Source organism: Papio anubis, chromosome 6, assembly GCF_008728515.1.
Source record: "Papio anubis isolate 15944 chromosome 6, Panubis1.0, whole genome shotgun sequence".
Classification (NCBI taxonomy): Eukaryota; Metazoa; Chordata; class Mammalia; order Primates; family Cercopithecidae; genus Papio; species Papio anubis.
The window spans coordinates 151,003,275-151,028,876 of record NC_044981.1 but is presented as its reverse complement, the minus strand read 5'-3'; the positions used below and the strand labels follow the sequence as shown (position 1 = coordinate 151,028,876).

Here is a 25,602-nt window from a genome sequence, read left to right as displayed (position 1 = left end):
AGCTGTTACTGAGGTGATCCAATAAAATTCTTATTAAGAATAGTTGTGTTTACTCCAAGAGACTCATGGCAAACCAGGGCATCTAAATACTGTTCATTTAACGTATCTTATAAATCATTTAAAATTTTTCTTGCTATTAGTTAATGCTCATGGAGTAGTATACAAATTGTGCAGTTTGCTCCGCATTCCCAGCTGTCCAAACCATTAAGAGTTCTTATCACTGAAATTCCATGAAAGGCTGAGAATTGTAAGTGTAGGTGTTTTAGTGTAGGGGTAATGGTGGATGAGGCAGGAAAGTAAAATCATGAGCTAGACAAGAGAGGAAATACTACCTCTGGGTGTTGTGCTGGATATGGTGGTGGTTTAGAAAGTATACTTGGCTGCAGTGTAATTTCTTTCTTCGGGGCATGTGCAAAGTACCTAAGTGCCTTGAGAGCAGGGAACATGCAGCTTTATACCCTTTCCTGTCCTCATTCCGGGCACTTATTTTGGTGTCTTCCTCACACCCAGTGATTGCTCCATAGAATATTCTTGGAATGAATTAGATGGTGATTGTGTGTAGTCTGCTAGGATTTTATTTATTTTTAGAACTGTTATGTCTCATCATCTGGCACAGGGACTGCCTTACGGGAGGCATACAATAAAAACTGAATGAGTGAGAGAGTAATGGTCAAGGAGAATAATAAAAATCCAGAAACAAAAATTTCTGAAGGATAATGTTGTCTGCTGGTGTTGCAGGACTTGGGGAGAAACTGGGACTTCCTTTAGTAGAACAATGGTTCATGCCAAGAAGGAGCAGAGCAAGACCTCGAGGAGCAAGGTGGCCAAAAACTGACATGAATCAGGCCACGGAGCAGCATAGACATTCTAAAGGAGCCCAGGTGGTCTTCATCCAGAAGTTTGGCAGCTATGGAGAAGCCTGGTCAGGGAGAGTATCCAGGGATGGGGACTGTATGTATGATTTGGAGTGCAGGAGGGAGAAAGATGGTTCTTGTGGGAAGAGGTCATCTTCTAAGGGCTGAGTTTGGCATTCTTAAGTTTTAACTCTGGGTCTGATATTCCCTGTTAGCCATCTCCAGGAAGAAGCATTTCATGACTCATATTTTTAACATGACTAATGTTACCTAGAACCACATATCCTCCTTCTGTTGAAAAGTAAGTTCCTGTTTCCATGGGGCCTTCAAAGCAAGGGGTCACACTGAATGTCTGAGAAGCAGAGGTGATGGAGGCCCCATTGAGCTGGAGATTGCTGAGACAGCCACTAAAACTGTAGATGGAGTTAATCTGAGGGAAGAAGAAATTTCTTAAAATCCATTTTCTCAACACAGATGCATCAAGGGGAAGCAAAATGAGGGGGTTTGAGTCCTGAGGGAAACCAAATAATTCCTTGTTGTATTTATTTCAGATATCTCAATGATCAGTACTTTCCTGGATAGTTGCTTTTTAACTGGTTGTTTGAAGCTGGAATTTTGTATTTGATAATGTCAACCTGTAGTAATTAAGCTATGGACATTTTTATATTACACTTTGACACAATAAGTTGCAGCTGTGGTTTTCAAATTGCATATTTAGAAGTATCCTAGTTTTCCCTCAAGAATGACAGCTGTGCCAAGATCACCTAAGGCTGATGAGGGCTAGCAAAGTTCTTTGCTTAAATCTACCATAGTCAAATAAACAGCAGAAAGCTTTCATTTCTGGTTTCATGAGCTGTTTTTGTGGTTGAGAATTTATCATATCACAGGACATGAAACTTGGGCCACTTTAGATAACTGATTTTGTACTGCATTTAGACATTTTACAAAAGAGATTGCCATGGAATTGGGGCTGCTTATTTAAAATCTAATTATAATGTAAACCATCTTTTTTGCTTCATCTACATACATTAATGGGTCTTAGAAATTATTTTTAGCATTGCTAAAATCCAACCTATATTTATGTGAAGAAAAATTTAGTCATTTGATGCATTCTTTTTATTGCTAAATTTTTTTATAAGTGCAACATTTTTAATTTTTGAATTACACAAATGATATTTTTCTACTATATTCTCACTTCTCCCCAGGGTAACCACATTTCCTTATACATTTACAAATTGTGTGTGTGTGCGTGTTTGTGTAAGAAACAAAAATGGGATTGTAGTTTGCATAATGATCTGAAACTTTTTTTCACTCAATAATGTATAATGCAATGATTTGCTTTCTTTTTTGTTATGCCTTTACATTAAAAGTATGGGTACTTTCTGAACAAATAAGATCCCCTTGAGACATAAATTTTCATGATAATTTATACCTCTGAAACTTTTTCATTTTCACATCTACCTTAGAATCGAAAGATTACTTCTGACTTTGTAATGCCACAGGGCAGACAGGCAGCCCATAAGACAGTACTTTGATGTCCCATGTCCAGAAAACTACAGCTTTACTGATGCTAGTTTCCAGTTTCCTAAGTTGTGAAACGAGGGCCTCAATTAGGTGATGTTCTGGCTCTAACGGTCAATGGCTCTACCTGGTCATGCCTGGCTTACCTGAACATTTTTCACAGCCTTTCCGGGAGCCACACCTCCCAAATAAATGGGACCCTTGATTTTCCAGGTAGCTTCAGTAGGAGGAAGACTTTCTTCTAGGACTCGAAGACCATCAATTACCAGTCGGCCACTGCTCCTTTCTCGAATAAATATCACCTGGATGAAGAGAAGGAAAATAGCACATCTCAGGTACATTCCAAGATTGGAGAAAAGGCTATGTTTCCTTTTCTTCCAACTTTGCTATTGCAATGCTGTGGGAAATCTTCAGAAAGTTTATTTTTAAAATGGTCCCATCTCTGAAGGTCAGGAGTTTATCTCTTCTGTTTAGTAGGCTTCTGGCAATGCAGTTTTTGGAATGGCAGAAACTTTATCCCTCATTTGATTCTGTTTTGTTATACAGCATATGCCTTTATTGTGAGTTGTCTCCAGGCCTCTTTGCTTTATATATATAGGTGTATTTTTTCCTGCTTATCTTCCATTTACCACTTCATGTATTAGAGGAAGTGATCCGTATATTTTCTGACCTCTAGATAGAATGATTTAAAGCTTAATTTCTGAATATAGCTTATGTTTTTCCATGTTCTCTATGAAGCTTTTCCCAGTTAACCAGGCCACATATGGCCAGAACAGGCCATATGTTCTCTTCCACTTAGATTTCTTGTGATTAATTATAATGCATGTTACATTGCTTACTCTTGACATTACATACCCACCAATTTCTTTCAATATTTATCTGCTCCCACTGTGGTATCCTGTCTTCCTAACTGATTTACTATTCACTTTGTATCTTCCACAGCTTAGCCAATAAAAGACACTCGGTAATAATTGTTGAAAAGTAAAAACCTATTGGCAGTAGAAAATAAGTGAGAAATCATTAAAAACCAAATTTCAGTTTATGTTGACCACTGATCCTTTGGTTAAAATAATTATGCTCAGCCTGTGTCTCTTTTTAAATAGTATGCTTCAAGACTTTTATAAGGAATACAATTTTTTGAAATTGAATTCTGAGCGTGCAGCAGCAGACTTTTAAAATGGATATTTCTAGAGAGAGTAATGGAGGCCCATGAGTGTCCATTTGACAATGGTAGCTATTTGCTGATAATACTGTTCTCTGCCTTCAACTTACATCATGCCACAGGCCATCATTGTATTTCTCCTGGCTTCTAATCTTCAGTTTCTTGTGACCAACATTAAACATGTAAACCAAGCGGCCGTGGGCCAAAAATAGAGTCATAAAGTCATTCTCTTCTTGATCTGAGACATAGAAGATCATGCCATGGGAGGAACGAGTTCTCAGACGAATGGAAAACTGAGATCTGGTAAATGAAAAGAAAGGGATTACCATACGTAAAATGAGACTGAGGATAATCTCTAACTTCTTTAAAATAATACAGTGTAAGCAAGAATAAATAAGTAGCCATTCTATCTAATCCCAAGCAACATTATTCCATACTTAGTATTATTAATGAATATTACATTAGCATGGCTAGTTCAAAAATGTAAATTCTTCTCTACTTCCTTGTACAACAAGGATGTATTCCACATTTGAGGAAATGTTGTTTCAGTTAAGGATCTTACTGTGTCTTGCTTTGAAAATATGGCTGCAGGCTGGGTGCCATGACTCAGGCCTATAATCCCAGTAATTTGGCGGGTCAAGGCAGGAGGATCACTTGAGCCTGGGAGTTCAAGACCAGCTTGGGCAACATAGTGGAACCCCATCTCTACAAAATTTTTAAAAAAATTATCCAGGGATGGTGGTGCACACCTGTAGTCCCAGCTATTTGGGAGGCTGAGGTGGGAGGATCACTTAAGCCTGGAAGGTTGAGGGTGCAGTGAGCCATGATCATGCCACTGCCCTCCAGCCTGGGTGGGAGAACAAGACCTTGTCTCAAAAAAAAAAAAAAAAAAAAGCAAAAAAAGCTGCAATTTAGTAAAAATATGTATGTTAAAGAAGCTTATCCATGTGGACAAAATACTAGTGAGTAATACAAATAATATCACTTGTGTGCTATCTAAAATACAGACTAAAATTTTTTCCCAGTAAAAATTAATTAGTGGATACCATGTGTAAAAAGCAGCCACCTGAGTGTGTAGAAATTAAACAAAACCTTCTAGAAATTTAACCACAGGCTATGGATAAGATACATTTACTAGGTTAACTTCTAGTTTGATTAACTCTAAATTCTTCCTGAAAAATAGAAAATACTGATTCTGCCTATTAGGCAGGTAGCAAATTATAAGACATTAGAGATTTCTTATTGAATACTTTGCCTCTATGAATGTTTGACAGAGCTATGTAAGACCTATATAAAAATATTTGGGTGCTAAAACTATAAAAATAATTCTTCAGTAATATCAGATAACCTGGAGATTTGTGAAATACTGGAAAGAGGTGATGGGGTTAGAGATAGCTGGAGGGTCATAGACAAACAAGCTTATTTGTATTTTCAATGCTTTATTAACCTTCTAGTAGTTCGAATGCACTCCCATTTACAACCTGAAAGCAATTTGTGTGGGAGAGGGAGCGTGATATCAAGGTTAGATGATGAATCATTTGAAACTTGCTCCATCTTCCCCTCCTTGATTGTCTTTTCTTTTTGGTCAAATACAGTAAACTCCTGGAAGAATATTGTTTTATGAACCTTACAAATGGAAAATCACAGAGAATATAATTCTTTGGATAGTATAAATCATGTACTATTTAGTACTTATTTCGATGATAACATAATAGGATTAAGGTGGCACAGAAAGGAAAGATAGGTAAAAACGATGACATGTGGCAAACAAAGATGGAACCCAGCCATGTCATTAAGAGTCTAGGAGTATAGTGTGTTACTTTACTTTGCACCAAAATCTCCTTTTAAGTGTTCAAACTCTTGGCGGCTGTTGGCTGTTCCTCCATATTGATAGGCGTGCTCTATTGCTCTAGGGCTGTTGGAAAGGTGGCAATGAGAGTTTCTTGGAGTATTCCGCTCTGGGAATTTCAGGGCAACAGGATCCCATGAAGGTGCATCTTTACTTTTCCCTCCCTATAAAAGTAAACCAAATTAAGGGATAAAAGTGACATACTAGCACCAAAAAGTACTTTGTGATGTCCTCATCATTAATAAGGATAAAAAATTTGTATATTATTTGTGCATTTTCCATTCATGGAACATTAGGCCCCCTCTCTTCCCTACCTCTACCGCTATGAGCAAATGACAGCAGTAGCTGCAGCAGTAACATCAATACCTCTACCGCTATGAGCAAATGACAGCAGTAGCTGCAGCAGTAACATCAACAACATAGCATATTAATGAACCCCAAATTCTTCCACATGGTAGTAAAGCAAAGTTAAACTGAAGCTACAGAGACAACTGCTCTATCATTTAAATTAAGTGCACATCTTAACCAATAGTGAAAAGTGGCAAAGTTGGCAATTAAAATGACCCTGAATCAATCAACAAAATCCTTACATAAGAAACAATGTTAATATTACTTTAATACACAGATTATTACTTACGCATGGTGTGTAAAAAGTTAACATAGCAACATCTTCAAAATACTTAAGGAGATTTTTGGTGATAGGATATGTAGTAGAATTTTATGTGACAGGATATAGAACAATTTTTAAACACCTTGTGCTCTTAAAATTGCATGGCTGATGCTAAAATTTAGAGTTGTGCAAGAATAGGCTAATATTTAATGATTATTTAGTTTTAATTTCTGAAGCAAAATAAAAGTAAATGCAAATAAATTCAAGTATTTAGTCACTTATTCAAGCAAATGTTTAGTGACTATCCAATGGGTAGAAGTAAAGGGGAAGGAAATCCATGATTATACATTCCTCCCATGGGTGGCATGTAGTGGGGAATAGAAAGTCAATGAGAAATGATTCCTGTTTTTTAAGGAACTGAAAATTAATTTGGAGAAACAGTTATAACAGCAAATTGGAAAACAGGGTTGGTGCCAGATAGGACCATAGATGATTGCTGGAGGTTTTGTTTTTTAGGTGATGAAGAGCCACACAGGTTTTGAAAGCAGGGAGGGAGTGGCCTGCTCTGACCCACCTAGGAAGACAGCTTGCAACAAGGAAGGCCTGATAGAAGAGGAAATGTGTGGTAGCAGGGAGGACAGAGACACAGCAAGAAACAAGATGAGAGATAGGATTAGATACAAAAATTCAGGATTACTGAATGAGCACACACAGGCAACAGACAAGATGAGAGAGAGCATTAGATCAGAAAAGTTCTGGTTCAGGATTACTGAATGAGCACACACCTTTATTCCCAGCCCCCCTATTCCCATTGAAATGTCAGAACAATGTACATAAATATAAATCCACAGCAGTCCTGGAAATCTAAGAGGGTTTCTACTGGCAGAACCAAGCCGTGTGGAATTTCTAGAAGATATAAAGTAGATTGGAACAGATGGACAATAAAACCCTTAATCTCATAAGGGCAAAAGACAAGACCTACAAAAAAAAAAAAAAGTGTTTTAGCTAAATCTCAGAATTACATTCAAAATCTAGATGTGATTTTGGGCAGAGGGCAGGTTAATTAATTAAAGGACAGACCAGCTGTGCCAGTGTCTCTTGCTCTCAGGGCAGCAGCTCGTGCAGTTGGATTTTGGCAGTGGAGACTCTCACAGTGGTGGTTAGGTTGGAGAGAGATGGGAGCTCATAGACTCTCATTTCCTAAAGGAAAGCCCACCTGGTTCCCCCATTCCCTCTTCCCTTCTTTATGCAGTTGTCAGGACTCATAACCTGATTTTTACTGCAACAGAAATAAGGTTTCTCTCTTGGATGGAGGAAATATACCCAGCTACCAGTACTTTTTGGTCCAGGCTCTCGCCTACAAATAATGGCCATAGCTTCAAGCCGTAGGTGGGTGGAATGGGCTGGAGTAGGGCTGCCAGGAGATTCTTTAATGCCTTAGGAAAATTTTCCCAAATCCATGCTCTATTTCAATCCCAGTGGAGTAATATACTTTATGATAGGAGATATGATCACCTTTGTCTCAGTGAAAGGCCCAGCTGGAAATACTTTGCACAGGGCCTGTAGTGAGGGTAAGAGAACAGAGTGAGAGTGAGGGTAGGGGACTTTCCCCAACTCTGGCTGCTTCCTGTTCTCTCCATTTGGATGGAAAGGATCTCACGCTTTCTTAGTCAGTGTATCCACTTAGCTCTAGGTGCTCAGTGAAGCACAGGGTTATTTGAAACAGAACAATCTCGATTTACCAGCCTTGCCTGACTCTGCTTCAATGTGGGAATACATGACTATGTAGGTGCGTCTCTCATCGGCTGCAAAAATCAATAAACTCTGATGTCTTTATATATGGCAACCAAATATGCTAATTCTTCTGCAGATACACATTCACACTCTTAATAATGATAAAAGAGCCAAGGTATAACTTAATTACTTTATACCATACAACACAGAGACTCAGTTTGTTATCCTAAGATGGGTATGTATATGGTGATTCTCAATGAACACCACTAGACTTTGGCTTTACCAGTGTAATTTTTTGTTTTCTCTGTGGGCCTATTAGTTGCAATCCCACTGATAGTACCAGTTCAATTTAGCAAGATTCGTTTGTGTCAGATAACAACCAAGCTAGTTGAGCTACTGAAGAAAAAGACAGCAATGTGTTATATGGATATAGGGGTATCTTTTTTTTTTTTTTTTGAAACAAAGTTTTGCTTTTGGTGCCCAGGCTGGAGTGCAGTGGCATAATGTCAGCTCACTGCAAACTCTGCCTCCCAGGTTCAAGCGATTCTCCTGCCTCAGCCTCCCGAGTAGCTGGGATTACAGGCATGCACCACCTTGCCTGGCTAATTTTTGTATTTTTAGTAGAGACGAGGTTTCACCATGTTGGCCAGGCTGGTCTCGATCTCCTGACCGCTTGATCCGCCTGCCTCAGCCTCCCAAAGTGCTGGGATTACAGGTGTGAGCCACCGTGCCTGAACGGGGTATCTTAAACAATCTAAGATAGTATTGTGGTATCCCAGCAGGGGCTAGAATCAATTGGAAAGCTAGAAAAAATCAAGGCACTCCCTTTCTGGAGGTTTCTGGTTTCTCAGAGCATCTCTTTTCATTTTTCTTTCTTGACAGGATAGCTTTCTGCCTTTCACTCTATGAAGCAGCTTTTTTTCCTCTTTGTATAATTAACATAATGCCCTTAGGTTTACATGTTTTCTATTCAATGGCCAGCTCAGGCAGATCTCTCTAGGTTCTAAGTTTCCAAGAAAGAGAATCGGATAGCCCAGCTTTGTGCGTGTGATCTACCCTGGTCCAGTGATCTATATCCACGGAAGTGAGGTCTTGCATCTAAAACACAGGGCCTGCCCACTGGGTAGGAAATCAGTTCTTAGAGAACAGAGTGGTTTGCCAGATACCCTAGCATGATGTCTGTTACAATACTTGAAATGTTCATTATTAAACACCAAATGAGAAACTTTTCCCAATTAAATTTGAAACGTAAACATTGTTAAAAAAATTTAAGACTGGAACATAGATGATAAGACAGGTATTCACAAATACCACAGGGAAATAGAAATCAATGTTACCTTTTTGGAAAGCAATTTGCCTTGATTCAGTAATTCTCCCTCTAGGAATCTATCTTAAAGATTTGTTCAGCAATACACTCAAAGATTTATCTACAAAGATCTTTAGCTGCCAGAAAACTGGAAGCAACTAAAAGTCTATTAATGGTTAAATGAATATAATAAGTGAATAAAATGGGAAATTAGGAAGTGATTGTGAAAATAAATTATTACAATCCCAATTGCTTTGGTGCAGCCTTAATGAAAATTTAGGTCAGAGACCACATATTTTTCTTGGTAGTTATTTATGAAGCTGTTGAAACAAGGGTCAATAGAAGAAAAGATTAGCAAATGTTGATATTCTAGTTATCATAAAATATAATTGAAATCTATGGTGATTCTGTATCTTGTTATTACAAAGTCAAGTTTCTGTCTAACACTATTTACCATAAAGGTTAGCAAGTTTCCTATAATACAGAAAAACTTCTGTTAATAGGGCTGTTGATTATAACTTTGAGACTGCATGTTTGTTGGGAAATCACATTTGATAGACAACTTAATTTAGAAAACTGTGTTTATTTAAAGGGGTAACTGTGTTTGCTTGAGAAGGTTGATGTCCCTCATCAACCTGTAATGTTAATCTGCTGCCTATGACCCTCTGACCAGTGTTCAAGTGCCAGATAAAAAAAGTTTCAGGATAAATCTTTTAGCATCAATGTATGAAGGTAACAGCAAGACTCTAGTAGAATTTTATAGTATACTCTGAAAACTCCTTCATAGTATCTTCCAGCAAAATCCTTCATGAGAATCAATGAAATTATCTGTCTTCCATGTCCAACTCAGGAAGGGATCCTAAGAAAGTACTAAGTTTCAATTATACACACACACAATTTTGTTAACATTGATAAAGCAGTCATGTATGAACAAAGAAGAAGTTTCAAGAGGATTGAAAAAGTAGTCCACATGTGCTCACATATATGGAAAATGCCAAGATATAATGGTCAGTGAAAAACCATCAGAATGGAGAAGCTGGTGGAGACACTTCCCTCTTGCTGATGGTCCAGAAGCCAGCCTTGGACGGCAATCAGTTCTTCCCCTGAAACAATGCTCAACCTCACTAGCATTCAGAGAAATGAAAACTAAAACCTCAATTTGTCCATCAGATTGGCAAAATTATAGAAATTTGATTATATTCATTGTTAACAATAGTGTGGGACAATATGTTCTTTCAAATGCTGTTTGTGGGACTGTAAATTGGTATTGCCTCAATATTGAAAATGCGTATTCCCTTGAGCCAAGCAATTTTACTTTTAGGAACCAATCCTCCAGAATACTCTAAGGCGCTATAGAGATATAACCACTAATATTCACTGAATCTTTACTCCATGCCTTGCGCCATACTGAGTGCATATCATTTCATGCATTAACTCATTTAGTTTTCGTTACAACCCTATGATGCAGATAGCTGTGTATTTATTGAACACCTGTTATATGCATTGTTCTGAGTGCTTATTATACATCAGGGAACAAGATGAATGAGCTTGCATTTTAGTAGAGGAGACAGATAATAAATAATAAACATAATAAAGAAAGCATACTAATAAAATATAAGTACTACGAAAAAAGAATAGAAAGAAGCAAAAGAGCAGCATTACTGGTGGAAGGTAGGAGACAGGCTGCAGTATTCAATAGGGTGTCAATGTAGGTCATTGAACAGATGAGAGTTGAGCAATTGTAGACGGAAGAGAAGTTGTCTGTGCAGATACTTGGGGGAAGCGCGATGCAAGCAGAAGGGAAGCCTGAATAAAGAACCTAAGGTGGGAGTACACATGGCCCATTCTAGGAATAGTTGGGAGGCCAGTATGGGGAGAAGACTGAGAGAGGTGGGCAAGTAGGAGGAGATGAACTCAGGGTAAGGGGCATGGATCACATAGGGCCTCTTATGAATTATGGTGCCTTGGGCTTTTACTCTGAGTGTAGTCGGGGGGCCATTTGAACACAGTAGTGACATGATATGATTTATATTTATAAAGATCTGACTGTAGGGTTGAGAATAGGCTATCAGGGAACAAGGTGGAAGCAAGGAGACCTGCTGGGAGGTGTTGCAGTTATTCAGATAAGAGTTGGTGGTGGCATGGGCCAGGATGGGAACACTGACACCTGAGCACATTCTTAACATTGGATCATGAAAGAGGTGGGGAGGGTTAAACTGAAAGAATTAGAAGGGATTAAGGGTCCCACTTGTAATGAAGGCAAATAATGTACAGAGTTGCAGTAAATGCATGAGAAAGAATAGTAGGATGGAATTTTAGAACTCAAGATTTTGATAATGGAGTAGCTTTAGCTGATGTCACAGACCAACTGTGCATGTGAATGGTTGAAGTGAAGGCCCAGGAAGGAGGAGAAAAACCAGGGTAAGATCAGAAACTTGAATATTCCATGATTGTGACAAAAGCCTGAAATTGTTACACAAAAGCAAATGATACTAGAGAATTATAGTATCAAATAATATGTATTATTTATACAAACTGTTAAGTACAGGGACATTTTAACCATTGTAAGGGAAACCATTGTAAGTTGGAAGCATGAATAAATAGCTGATTCAGACTGTTCATTGGAACAGGAACTGATGCAACAAACACGGATGAGCCTGGAGGACATTACATTAAGTAAAATAAGGCAGGCACAGAAAGACAAATACTGCATGTTATCGTAAGTGGGAGCTAAAAATGTTGAGTTCACAGGAGACTAGAACTGTGGTTATCAGAGGCTGGGAAGGGCAGCGGCGGGAGGAGGATAGGCTGAGGTTGGTTAATGTATACCAAATTACAGCTAGATAGGAGGAAAATGTTCTGTGTCTCTATAGTATAGTAGAGTGACTATAGTTAACAATAGTTTATTGTATATTTTCAAATAGCTAGAAGAGATGATTTTGAATGTTCCCAACACAAAGAAATAATAAATGTTTGAGATAATAGACATGCTATCACTCTGATTCGATTATTGCATATTATATGCATGTACTGAAAGACAACTCTGTACCCCATACATTTGTGTAATTATTACATGTGAATAAAAAATAAAAAATTCCTCTATAACAAACAAAAAATTAATACAACAAAGCTGGTAAACTAGAATATGTGATACTGCAAGAATCCCATCTTTCCTATGTATGTAGTTGCAAAGGATCAAGTATATTCTCTAAAATAGCAGTGTCTAGAACTGTGTGCATGGAAAATGATGACAATTAGGAAGTCAGAACAGCATTATCTTTTACCTTTTTATTCTGACTTGCTTTAGGCTTGGATAAATTTTTTCCTTTTTTATGGAGGAGAAACAATGGTGAAGACTCAATGGGACACTCATAAAGAGAAGTGTGGACCTTTTCAGTATACCGTTGGAAATCTTCAACCTCCACATCTCTATCCACCCTGTGTTTGTAACAGAGGAAAAAATAAATATTAAAAATATTGTTTAGAATTACATGATGAAAATTATGGAAGTCAAAGAGCTTTGGCAATTAAAGTGTGTGTGTGTGTGTGTGTGTGTGTGTGTGTGATGGGTCCTTACCCATCACTCGTAACCAGGACCCTTTAAATTACATTCAAGCAGTTAATAACTATGTGCCTGGCATCACACATTTATAATAATGAACATCTTTTCCCTCAACACACTCTGGATGATTGGAACTGCCTCTGTTTCTTAATCTATATTAAACTCCTCCCTTGCTTATTCTTGTACTTAAGGAACCCCTATTGTCTTTGTTAAGGACCTAGATTAATAGCTTTCTTTAAAGTCATGCGTTAAATTAAGACTTTTGTAAACCTCTGGGTATGTTACTCTGTCATTAATGATAAGTACAAAAATAATTGCATCTAATATTTTTAGCTTGCTGTATGCCAGGCACTGTACAAGTTGTTTTATGTGCATTATCTTCTCATTTACCCCTCATGACAAACCTACCAAGCAGGCACTATTATTATCTGCATTTTGTAGGTGAAGACATGAAGGCTTACTTAGTCAAGGTCATTTGGAAATTAAAGGGCAAAGAACCTACACAGAAATGCAAGTATGACAGTTTCTCAAGCACATACAAGCTTTTAATTACTATCCCCTAATGCCTCAGATACATTTCATAGTTCTCATTTTTAATATTTTTGCTGTTGTCTTGATTTTATTTATCAATCATGCAGATTCATTAACAATAAAAATATTATACCTGGTAAAGTAGGCATTACTTATGCAGCCAGTGAAATTAGCATACTGAGCACTGATTGGTGAGCCACCGAAGTAAAACTTCTTTTCACCTGCTTGTGTCTGTTCTATCTTCCCTTTGGTAGGATTCTTACTCCCAACTCTGCTTTTATCTACTATCAGTTCATATCTGCAAAAGAAAAAGGCTTCTTTACAAACCACAGAGCTAGCATTTTACCTTGACCCACTCTAGTTTGGATAAGCAGGTTTTCTCATGAAATGGAACATCTGGTTAATGAAAAGACAGTGAGTTGCCAAACTCTTCATGAGGCCCAGGATAAAATGGCTGGATATTTCTATATGCAAAAAAGATCCTCCAAACCAAGATTGGAATTTAAACCCATAAGGCAAGAAATTCAGATGCCTAGTCATCAGCATTATTTGTGTGTGTGTGTGTGTGTATGTGTATGTGTGTATAAAACAGAGCATACCTCATGATGATAACTTAATCACATTTGTGGAAGACCATTTCCATGGCAAAGCACATTAGATTATTTTGATCCTTACTGGAAGTGGGATCCAGAAAAAGCCTCCTCATGTTTTCTGTGTCCACAAAAGTGGACATAGACTAGTAGCAGAGATTCATTTCTTATTCCAGAAAACTTTCTTATTACGAAAAATAAATTCAGTATTATCTATTTTAAAGATGAAGTTGGAGCTTTTAAAATGTGGCCATAAATGTTGCATTCTCAGTTGTGTGACTCAAGGTCTAAACAAGACCAACATTTGCTGAGCTCCTTCTATGTGAAAAATACTGCACTCCGTTCAGTATGTAATATTAGTAGGCATTTCCATCAAGAAGATTATAACCTATTGTTTTACGGGAAAAAGAACCCTTGTATTTATTTTAAGAAATTTCATAGTGATTTATTTTACATATCTTGGAAACTAATAGCAATATTTTTTTAAGGAAGGTAAATTGTTCCTTCTAGCATTTTTGTTTTAACATTAGAAAAGGTGTAGGAGAACCTATTATTTATAGTGGTTTTTGACATAATCATGTCCCACAAATAGACATGGTAGAAAGAATATGAAGTGAGGAGCTGTACCTTGTGGGTGAGACAGAGGTAATGACGAAGTGGGACAGCCCATCATTGTACTGCTTATCTACTGACTGAACTTTGATTCCCTTTACATCCATGACGACAGTACCGTTATCCAGTGAGATGGAGAACACGTCTGACTGAAATGCAAGCACAAACATGTAAGTAGGGAGTCTAGGGATCCAAAAGATGGAAATGTTTTCAACATTTACTGAATGGTATTGCTTTTTTTTTTTTTTTTGAGGCAGAGTCTTGCTGTCTCACCCAGGCTAGAGTGCAGTGGCATGATCTCGGCTCACTGCAAACTCCGCCTCCCAGGTTCAAGCAATTTTCCTGCCTCAGCCTCCCGAGTAGCTGGGATTACAGGCATGAGCCACCGTGCCCGGCCTTGAATGGTATTGCTTAAAGGCAATATAGTGCGTAGGAAATTTGCCTGTAAAATAATTTCTATAAATAACCACCAAGAACACCCTATTGCTTGTACTGGTATTGCTTATAAAAGTAGACACATTTCAGTAGAAAAATGTATCTCCTATATTTCCAACTGAAAATTTTTGGTGACTTTGTTATGCTGAGAGTTGTTAGCTCAGTCTCAGTTACTTTCCTACTTTCAATCTCACTTTTAATCCCTTCGAAAAGATGATAATTTAGGTCTCCTTGGGGATGTAGCTAGATGACTAGGCAAGGGTTAATTTGCTAGTTTGGCTTTTTAAAATCTTTCACTTTTTCATCTATAGAGGCAGAAGAGACATTTTAAAAAGCAAGTTAGCTCTTCTTATCTGAATTAGCTTATTGCTTATCTTAAAATATTTGGCAAATATTCATCTTGCTTCTCTTTCCTTATATGGGCACCAACTTCTTAAGTCTGCCCTCAAAATAGACTCCTTTTTGTGGGCAAAAAGTGTTATTTAACTAACCAGGGTAGTCTGAGGCAGGTTTGGGGTCAGAAGTTCTACAAAATGCTTTGGGTAAATTCTCACAGATTCTACTGATTCCAATTAAATTGGATATAAATGTGTCAGATGCAGGTAATATATATGAAAAGTGAAAGTTGCTTTCAGAAGTTCTATGATGACCTGGCACATCAGTGTATATATTGATGATGACCTTTTCAGAGACCCACTAGTTGGATGTTACGGTCACCAATCCTCTACAGACCTTATTTTATTCTTGAAATAGCATATCTTTATAAGCTGAGCTACAATGTTCTGTAGCAAATCTAAAAGAAGCATGTATGTTCTTTTTACCCTTTTATAAATTAAATCACAGATGTGTTTGTTCATAGCATACAAACAGGGACTCTTAACAATTTTTGTGCTAGAAACACCTTTGGCATTTTGGTAACACATAGGGACTTCTTCACAAAATAATGTTTTTAAATGTATAAAACAAAACATATAATAATACAAAGGAAACCAATTATATTGAAATACAGTTTTCAAAATATTAAAATAAATAATCTGTGATATTATAACTTTTTATTAAGGCATTAAATAATAAGATTCCATAGCAGACCTAATAACATTAGAAGTAACAATGAGCAAAAATGACATTCTGAGATTTCTGTTGACAATTGTAATGTGAAACAAACAAATCTGTGATTTCTATCAATGACAAAGTCGCAGGTACTGGTAATACTACTGTGGTGTGTTGTCTAGATTCATAATCAAAGGAAATGATCAATTTCAGTGAGAGAAAATAAAGATGTAATCTTTTCCCATTAAGTCCACAGACCCCCTGAATTCTATCCATGATCCCTTGGGGGTGGGTCTATGAATTCCAGGTTAGGAACTCCTGATATACAATACATATAATATTTTTAAAAGTGTTTGAAATGAGGCATTCTGTGTGTCTACATGTGAGTCAAAATCTGAATGGAAAATCACTGCTAACATGCATTAAAAATTATTTTTAATAGGCAAAACAATTATCACAAAGAAGTTTCCTCAGAGAAAAACAAATACTTACTCCTGAAGCATAATAGAATAGTAACCCATTTGGTTGTAATGTTCGGAAATTAAAACCTCCTTCAAAGCCATCAAAGAAAGATATTTTCTGAATTGAAGCAATGAAGCTCTGTCCATTGAAATATGCTCTGCGAGATATCTGTGTGCCAAAACAAGTGGAGATAGTGTTTTTGAGAATTATCAAATGCTTAAAACTATCAACGTTTCACATACAGAGGGCCTTGCCTCTTAGTTGCTATGTAAATAGTTTATTTTCCCACTTCTGGTTTATGCTGGAATTCAGGCATACACCAGGAGCTCCTCTGAGAGAGAGGGTTTCATCTTCTCCACTGACTCCAACCAGAGTGAACAATGATGCTAGCACACACCCCTTTAGGTGTTAGATGCCCCACCCATAGAAAATTGAAGCAAATGAACAAGTCACAGAGGAATCCCATGCACAAGAGCCCTTCAAGCTTAATGGTTCTTCTTTCTGGTGGTGGCAGAAAGGAACCCAAGGTGTACCTAGGATCAGAGAGAAGCTGAAAAGAGCTTTTCCAGCTTTTGGGAGTGTCAAGTATGGTGTCTGTTAAAAAGCTTTTGACTGAGTGGTTCTTACAAGAGAGTCTTCTGGGCATCCATAACCAACTCCCAGGGTTTCTGTCTGCTCCAGTAAATTGAAATCTTTCTTTTGGAACTGGAAGCCCTTCATGCATCCTCTGAAGTTGATATCTAGGGGAAGGTGTGCTCTGAGGGTCCTGGAAAAGAAAGTCAGCCTCACTGATACAGCCATGATGATGATGTTACCCTGCATATGTAGGCTATGGAATTTGCATTTATTTATAGTCATTTGTAACAGCTTTATAATCATTCATATTCTCATGCTTTCTTTGATAGGCACACAGCAATGTCTAATCTTTGCCTATAGAAGAGTTTTGTTCTGAGTCAAGTCAATTTGTTCTTTATAGTTTTCAAAATGCTTTAACTTACATTATCTTGTTTCATCTTTATAACAATTCAGTGAAATAGATGGAGATGCTATTATTTCCCTTTAACAGATGATTATTAGATTGAATCATAGGGAACTGACATATTATACATAAAAAGAATCAATTCTTAGTAATTCCACAAGGTTTAACCTATAAAAGGAAACTAAGAATAAATTATTCACTTATGTCACAAGTGATGTTAGGATTTGAACACAGGTCCTCAGACTTTTATTAATCCACGTCGTTAATGAATCCATTTTGGCATTATTTCCAACACATCTGTAATCAACAAAGTTTAGGGGAGAGTCTTAATGTTTCATTATACATAATACACAACCCTTTGGATAACCTTAAAAATTTGTGTAGCTCAGATGCTATTGGAGAGCTCAAAATGGGTTTAAGGCTAAAGCAAAAGTAACTAAGAGCTATTTATGACAAACCCACAGCCAATATCATACTGAACGGGCAAAAACTGGAAGCATTCCCCTTAAAAACTGGCACAAGACACGGATGCCCTCTTTCACCACTCCTATTCAACATACTGTTGGAAGTTCTGGCCAGGGCAATCAGGCAAGAGAAAGAAATAAAGGGTATTCAATTAGGAAAGAAGAAGTCAAATTGTCCCTGTTTGCAGATGACATGACTGTCTATTTGGAAACCCCATCGTCTCAGCCCAAAATCTCCTCAAGCTGATAAGCAACTTTAGCAAAGTCTCAGGATACAAAATCAACGTGTAAAAATCACAAGCATCCTTATACACCAATAACAGACAAACAGAGAGCCAAATCATGAATGAACTCCCATTCACAATTGCTTCAAAGAGAATAAAATACCTAGGAATCCAACTTACAAGGGATGTGAAGGACCTCCTCAAGGAGAACTATAAACCACTGCTCAATGAAATAAAAGAGGACACAAAGAAATGGAAGAACATTCCATGCTTATGGATAGGAAGAATCAATATCATGAAAATGGCCATGCTGCCCAAGGTAATTTATAGATTCAGTGCCATCCCCATTAAGCTACCAATTACTTTCTTCACAGAATTGGAAAAAACTACTTTAAAGTTCATATGGAACCAAACAAGAGCCTGCCTTGCCAAGACAATCCTAAGTCAAAAGAACAAAGCTGGAGGCATCAGGTTACCTGACTTCAAACTATACTACAAGGCTACAGTAACCAAAACAGCATGGTACTGGCACCAAAACAGAGATACAGACCAATGGAACAGAACAGAGTCCTCAGAAATAATACCACACATCTTCAACTATCTGATCTTTGACAAACCTGACAAAAACAAGAAATGAGGAAAGGATTCCCTATATAATAAACGGTGCTGGGAAAACTGGCTAGCCCTATGTAGAAAGCTGAAACTGGATCCCTTCCTTACTCCTTATACAAAAATTAATTCAAGATGGATTAGAGACTTAAATGTTAGACCTAAAACCATAAAAACTCTAGAAGAAAACTTAGGCAATATCATTCAGGACATAGGCATGGGCAAGGACTTCATGTTTAAAACACCAAAAGCAATGGCAATAAAAGCCAAAATTGACAAACGGGATCTAATTAAACTAAAGAGCTTCTGCACAGCAAAAGAAACTACCACCAGAGTGAACAGGCAACCTACAGAATGGGAGAAAAGTTTTGCAATCTACTCATCTGACAAAGGGCTAATATCTGGAACCTACAAAGAACTCAAACAAATTTACAAGAAAAAACCAAACAACTCCATCAAAAAGTGGGCAAAGGATATGAACAGACACTTCTCAAAAGAAGACATTTATGCAGCCAACAGACACATGAAAAAATGCTCATCATCACTCACCATCAAAGAAATGCAAATCAAAACCACAGTTAGATACCATCTCACACCAGTTAGAATGGCGATCATTAAAAAGTCAGGAAACAACAGGTGCTGGAGAGGATGTGGAGAAACAGGAACACTTTTACACTGTTGGTGGGAGTGTAAACTAGTTCAACCATTGTGGAAGACAGTGTGGCGATTCCTCAAGGATCTAAAACGAGAAATACCATTTGACCCAGCCATCCCATTACTGGGTATATACCCAAAGGATTGTAAGTCATGCTGCTAGAAAGACACATGTACACGTATGTTTATTGCAGCACTATTCACAATAGCAAAGATTTGGAACCAACCCAAATGTCCATCAATGACAGACTAGATTAAGAAAATGTGGCACATATACACCATGGAATACTATGCAGCCATAAAAAAGGATGAGTTCGTGTCCTTTGTAGGGATATGGATGCAGCTGGAAACCATCATTCTCAGTAAACTATTGCAAGAACCAAAAACCAGACACTTCATGTTCTCACTCATAGGTAGGAACTGAACAATGAGATCACCTGGATACAGGAAGGGGAACATCACACACTGGGGCCTGTTGTGGGGTAGGAGGAGGGGGGAGGGATAGCATTAGGAGATATACCTAATGTAAATGACGAGTTAATGGGTACAGCACACCAACATGGCACATGTATACATACGTAGCAAACCTGCACATTACGTACATGTACCCTAGAACTTAAAGTATATAAAAAAAGAGTAAATGGACAAATGCTGTTTTGTCTTCACACAATACACATGTTCCACCCTTCCTATTGCTGATGAGAAATATTGCATTAGATCATGTTCTGAGAGTAATACAATAATCAAGAAATCTGTGATTACATCTATGTGATGCTAATTTCAGGAGGTCCTGAGGACTGACTGCAGAGGGCTTGCAGGTACATGAATGTGTGTGCCTGTACCTGTTCCTGTGTGTAAAAGTAGCAAGTAAGAGTGCGGACACTGTTACTAGACCTCTCCTGGATGTTGCCAGCCAAGTACATTGCTAGGAACACACAGCTACTTAACAAAAAGCCTTACCTGGATTGTAAGATTTCTGGGGGAGCTCCTCCAATGTATATATCTGTAAAAGGTATTTTCATCTTTTCATTATCCATGCTCTTGACATGCCTTCTGTCAACTACCAAGATCATTTTCTTATCATTGTGGTAAATGATTGAGATCTGGGAGAGATAATGTATAGTAAGCCTTGATTAACTATTTAATATTCAGTTCTTTGATGACTTCTATATATTTTAATTCTCCTGGCTATACTAGCTATTCTTCCATGCCTTTGTGCTTGTTTGTTCACAAAATGGGGAATAGATATAGATAGATTTTCTTTTCTCACAGACTTGAAAACTCTTGCTTCTACAAGTAGCAGTTCACATTTCCTGGGAAAGCAGGTCTGTATGAAGAGGGAGCCAGCCCAAGAAAAATTTTGCGACTAGACCTATTGTTTCCTCCTGCTCCTTCTGAGAGGATTCAGGAAAGAGCTATAAACAGGTGCCACTGTTCTCTTCTTTTTTAAAAACAACTTTATTCAAGTCTAGTTGATGTGCAAAGAACTATACATATTTTATGTATGCAATTTGATGAGTTTGGACATATACAAACACTCATATCATCCCACAATCAAGGTAAGAGACATATCACACATTTCCCAGCATTTCCTTGTGTCCCTTTGTGGTGTGTGCGTGTGTGTGAGCATGTGTGTTAAGCACACTTAACATGAGATCTATCCTCAATAAATTGTAAATTAGTTATAACTATAGGCTCCATGCTGTACAGCAGATTTCAAGAACTTACTCACCTAGCACAACTGAAACTTTATACCCATTGAACAGCAATGTCTTATTTCCCCCATCCCTAACCCCTGGTGACCGCTATTGTATTCCCAAGCAGGTGCCTTCTGGAATCTAGATTGCATGTTACCAGGTGTAATTTTTTGGTGACACAGTGAACAGTTCTAATGAATCTGCAAAACTGCTAGTCAGAGAAATAGTTAAAATATTCTTTTATTGTAAACCATTCTCATGAGGCTATGGACTTTGAACTAAAAAGGGAAATACAGTCTCCTACCCCTTGCATTTTGGTTCCACTTAAAAGATATTATGCCTTGTATACACTTTATCAAATTGTATATTTAAAATAGTTAATGAAAATGGATGAAGTATATTTTCAGTAGTCTGCACATCTGTTTCAAAACTAAAGGGGATCCTTTGTGAGTTCTCTTTATAAGGAAAACTGTGCTATTATTTTCTACATGCTGGATAAGTGGTTTAAAAGGAAATTCTGTATTTATATTCTTGTTACATTTAGCGGGGCTCAAAGGACAAGCAAAAAAAATGGCTGCGCATCTACACTCTGGCTCATTCCACACGTGCACAGAAGCACTCTAGAGGAACATCAATTGAGATATTTAAGATTAATAGAAGCCTTCTGGTTAATGAAGCAATTAAAAGGAATCTTTCAGTGACTTTTTAATCGGAACATCAATAGGACAAATACATCCATTGTTTTAAAGCAAATGTCTTCCTGGGGTTGAGAAGATGAGGGTCCTTCAGTTGCTCCTTGGATACGAAAGCTCTCAGTTTATTTACTATCCTGCCTGTCTCATTTGTCCGCCTGATTAGATCAACAGATCTAAGTATAAAAAACAAAACCAAAACCAACCAAACTACAATGATTTGTACCTCATGGTATTTTGCATCATTAATTTGAGCTTTCTTTAATGTATCTTCAAGATGCACAGGGCCGCTGCTGAATCCAAAATCATAGAACACGTGTAGGTAACCATTGCGCATTTCCAGTCTGAAAAACATACTCTGGGGAGAGAAAGAAGTTGTAAGATAGGAACATCTGTTATTATGTGAGTAGAGTCAGTTTTAGCTGAATTTGAGAAATATGACTATATTCTTAGTTATTGGAGCTATTTGAAGACTAAGAAAGTCTTACGAAATTCTTATGAAATAAAAGTGACAACGGCTGGAAGTGGTGGCTCACACCTATAATCCCAGCTCTTTGGGAGACTGAGGCGGGTGGATCACTTGAGGCCAGGAGTTTGAGACCAGCCTGGCCAACATGGCAAAACCTCATCTCTACTAAAAATACAAAAACTAGCCAGGCATGGTGGAAGGCACCTGTAATCCCAGCTACTCGGGAGGCTGAGGCAGGAGAATCGCTTGAACCCAGGAGGTGAAAGTTACAGTGAGCCGAGATCATGCCACTGCACTCCAGCCTGGGCTACAGAACGAGACTCTGTCTCAAAAAAAAAGTGACAACTACTTCCATATCAGCAGCTATTTCTCTTCTTAATATATAAAAGTTAATTTTATACACAGTGTAAAGATTCTTCTTTTGTTTTCATTCTACTTTCTGAATTAACGGATGAAGTTTTAAGTCTACATTATTGCCCTTTAGCAAAATCTTGAAAACAGAGTATAGTATACCAGTTTATTCAACTGCCTTGTCTTTAGGAAACTTTAAAAAATTATAGCAGCACAACAGATGTGACTGCATTTATTTTAGGTGAAAATTAGTAATATTAAAAAATAATTTCAAGGTATACTGAAAATAATTCTTCCATATTATCAGCAAATATGGATTTTAAAAAAAGAAGGCCATTGCTGTATTGTTTTGAAACACTGGATTTATGTAAATAAATATAGAATTATTATGCACTTGGAACACATGATGTTTGAGAGTCAAAGACATTTTGTAACACTCAGGTGACTTACTGATGAGGTTTGCTTGTTTCAGAAGATAGTTCATAGATACAAGAAGTCAATGGATTTGAAAAATAAAGCATTGTGGCAAGGTCCCTATTCTGTAGGAAGTGATCTCCTGAGTGGAGTTTGTGCATTCCTGGGACTGTGGAAAACAACTTATTGGAGTTTAGGAAGAAAATATTTCAACTTTATACTAATTTAAAAACATCTAAAATAGAGAAGAAAATATTTCAACGTCCATTTATACTCACTAAAAAATCTAAAATAGAGGAAGAAACTAATTTTTAATATTTAATACATGAATTATTGACTGTGGGCCTTCATTTTATCCTTTTGTCAGACTTTCACAAAATTCACATAATGTGTGTGGCTTCCCAAGAGGGGTTCCACACTTGAAGGGTTGAAGGTAGCTCCTCATCCATTTCTTTGCTTCTCGCCTATTGCAATTTATTGCAGTTTATGTGTGGCTAGTTACATGGATTTAAGGGTGATATAACTGAAATAATAGAATATTTAGATTCGTATTGAGATGGAGAGTGATGTGAAAACATTTTGAGACACACAGATATTTGCTGGCTACTTCCTACAAATTTCTGAAAATGCTGTCAAGTTTATAAAGGGTTACACATTTTTCTTTGTAACATGAATTATTCTAAATTTGTTGAACTTTATTTGTGATGAGAAATGTCTGACGGTAGTATGAAACCTACTAGTTAATTCAAAAAAGAAACATACTGTTACATCAATGTAAGAGTATTATCATAATAATGGATGAGAAAGTAACTTTTTCTCTTTTTTTTAAGGACAGTTATACTGTGGAGAGATGGTTTTTTAAAAAGATGTTTGGGAATTTTTCTATTGTTAAGTGATTTTGTTGATGGGAACAATGCAAATGCAATCCCACAAAAACTCTCCTATCAGCACTATTAAAACATTTGAGGGAAGAAATTTCTAAACTTTAGAAAAATCTTTCAAATAAAGATTTTCAATAGCTTAGAACCCTTTTATTAAAGTTTACAAAATGATATCTGGTTAGCTTATAAGAATTAATATTAGAAAAAAGGAAACATACCAGTCAAATCTCAAAGACAGCCTTTGCCACCTGGTGAATGTGATTGAAAACTATTTGAGTTAGTAGGCACAGCTAATGATATGCTTCTTTCATTTTTTACTTTTGTGAGGTATCTTGTCTAGTTACAACAACCAATAAAATTAGTGTTGAAATAAACTGGACTTAGGACCAGACTCTTGAATCACTGTATCACAAAGAGTTTAAGGATTTTCGAAAATATTTAGCATATTTAATTACATTTTCTCACGAAAACTATTTTGTTTGAGGTGTACAGTAAAGTGCTATTCAAAATAATTTCTAGTGAGAGAAAAACATTTCTGTATCATTAATAAAGTCAATTTACTCTTTATTTTAAATATATATAATCTTTTATTTTATCTTTGTATAATTTGTCCTTTATTGCAAGCTTTGAATGTTTCATACTATATTTATATCTGTTTATAGTACACATGTATCATTTATAAAGATATATGTGTGTATGTACATACATATATACTTATATACACACATACATATATATAAAGTATGTAAGCTTTGCTTTTAAATTGATTAGGGCATATGATTTGGAAAAGTTAGGAGCCCAGTGCAGAATTTCTGCAGACACGCTGCTGTCCTAGATCTTGGTGCTAATTTCCTCAAAGTTCTCTTAGTTTATTTATATCCAAAAATGTACTGTAGGGAAATGCATCTCAGGGTTGCTTTTATTTATTGCTGTCATTACTTTCCTGAAGAAGAAAATCCAATTTGACTTTTCTAAACTAGAATTTCAGTTTGATGGCATGACACACTGGACCTGCGAAGGTTCCTGGAAACGTGAGTAGCAGAAAGTAAAGGAAATAAAGGAAAAGTAGTAGGACTTGTATTTTTACTCACTCCATTGACCATCAGGAGAATAAGGCTGTTGTCAGCTGGTGTTCGAACTTCTATATCAAAGCGAGTCACCTGACCAAATTTCCCTCTCTTTGTGATGTCTCTCACCACGGCATAACCGGAGCCATCGAAGAAGTAACTAGCAGCCCGACTCTGAGTGAAGGCCAGCTTATCTCTGAAATGGAAACACAAGGGTCATTTGAACACTACAGTTTCTGTTACGCTTTTCAAGTGAAGCCCTTTTAACTCATTCTTCTAACATCTTCTGTGGCCCTTACAACATTTAAATGAAGTCCTGTTGTCTGCACGGAACAGATAAAGAGGTATTTGTAGGTATGTTAAATGGATTGTTTTCTTCTCTATCCTGTGTGCCAAGACAACTGAAGTCTCCAGGGACACCCTAGTGCCTGGAATCCTAAATCAAGGCTGCAAACAAGTTGACACTTGATACTTGGGCATGCTCATCTATGATAGAGAATAGGTGAAGAGTTTTTTTGCAGGTATGACTTAACGTAGTTTCAAACCTGGCTTCCCCAAAGAAAAGTTTGAGAACCTGAATATTGACTCATACTTGTTCTATCTGCTGCTCTTGCATAAATATCCAAGTCTTTAGTACTCTCAACTGTCTCTTACCGGGCACAGGGCACTGATGTGGAGGGGTCCATATTATAGATGTGCTTAAAGTTGTATAAGCTGATCACATCATTATTCAGAGTGGCCAGTTCCAGGCAGCCAACGAAGCCAGGCAGGTTTAAGCTGTTAGGGAGCTGTTCAATAGAAAAAGCAAAACCAACTGTCTCAT

At 37.2% G+C, this 25,602-nt stretch overlaps 1 protein-coding gene across 2 annotated transcripts in view; it reads right to left on the bottom strand.

Annotated features, from left to right (window-relative positions):
• Positions 1–25,602, bottom strand: part of LAMA4 (laminin subunit alpha 4) — a 148,486-nt gene that overhangs the window by 7,571 nt on the left and 115,313 nt on the right. For both annotated transcript variants that reach the window (XM_021937958.2, XM_021937957.2), the window contains exons 23-35: positions 25,434–25,567; positions 24,804–24,975; positions 21,824–21,955; positions 20,169–20,311; positions 16,906–17,044; positions 16,309–16,446; positions 14,347–14,480; positions 13,263–13,427; positions 12,321–12,474; positions 5,363–5,550; positions 3,648–3,837; positions 2,522–2,677; positions 1,125–1,284 (exon numbers count right to left, since the gene is read on the bottom strand). In XM_021937958.2, the coding sequence (XP_021793650.1) occupies positions 1,125–1,284; positions 2,522–2,677; positions 3,648–3,837; positions 5,363–5,550; positions 12,321–12,474; positions 13,263–13,427; positions 14,347–14,480; positions 16,309–16,446; positions 16,906–17,044; positions 20,169–20,311; positions 21,824–21,955; positions 24,804–24,975; positions 25,434–25,567 (2,005 nt within the window). The remainder of the gene's footprint in view (positions 1–1,124; positions 1,285–2,521; positions 2,678–3,647; positions 3,838–5,362; positions 5,551–12,320; positions 12,475–13,262; positions 13,428–14,346; positions 14,481–16,308; positions 16,447–16,905; positions 17,045–20,168; positions 20,312–21,823; positions 21,956–24,803; positions 24,976–25,433; positions 25,568–25,602) is intronic.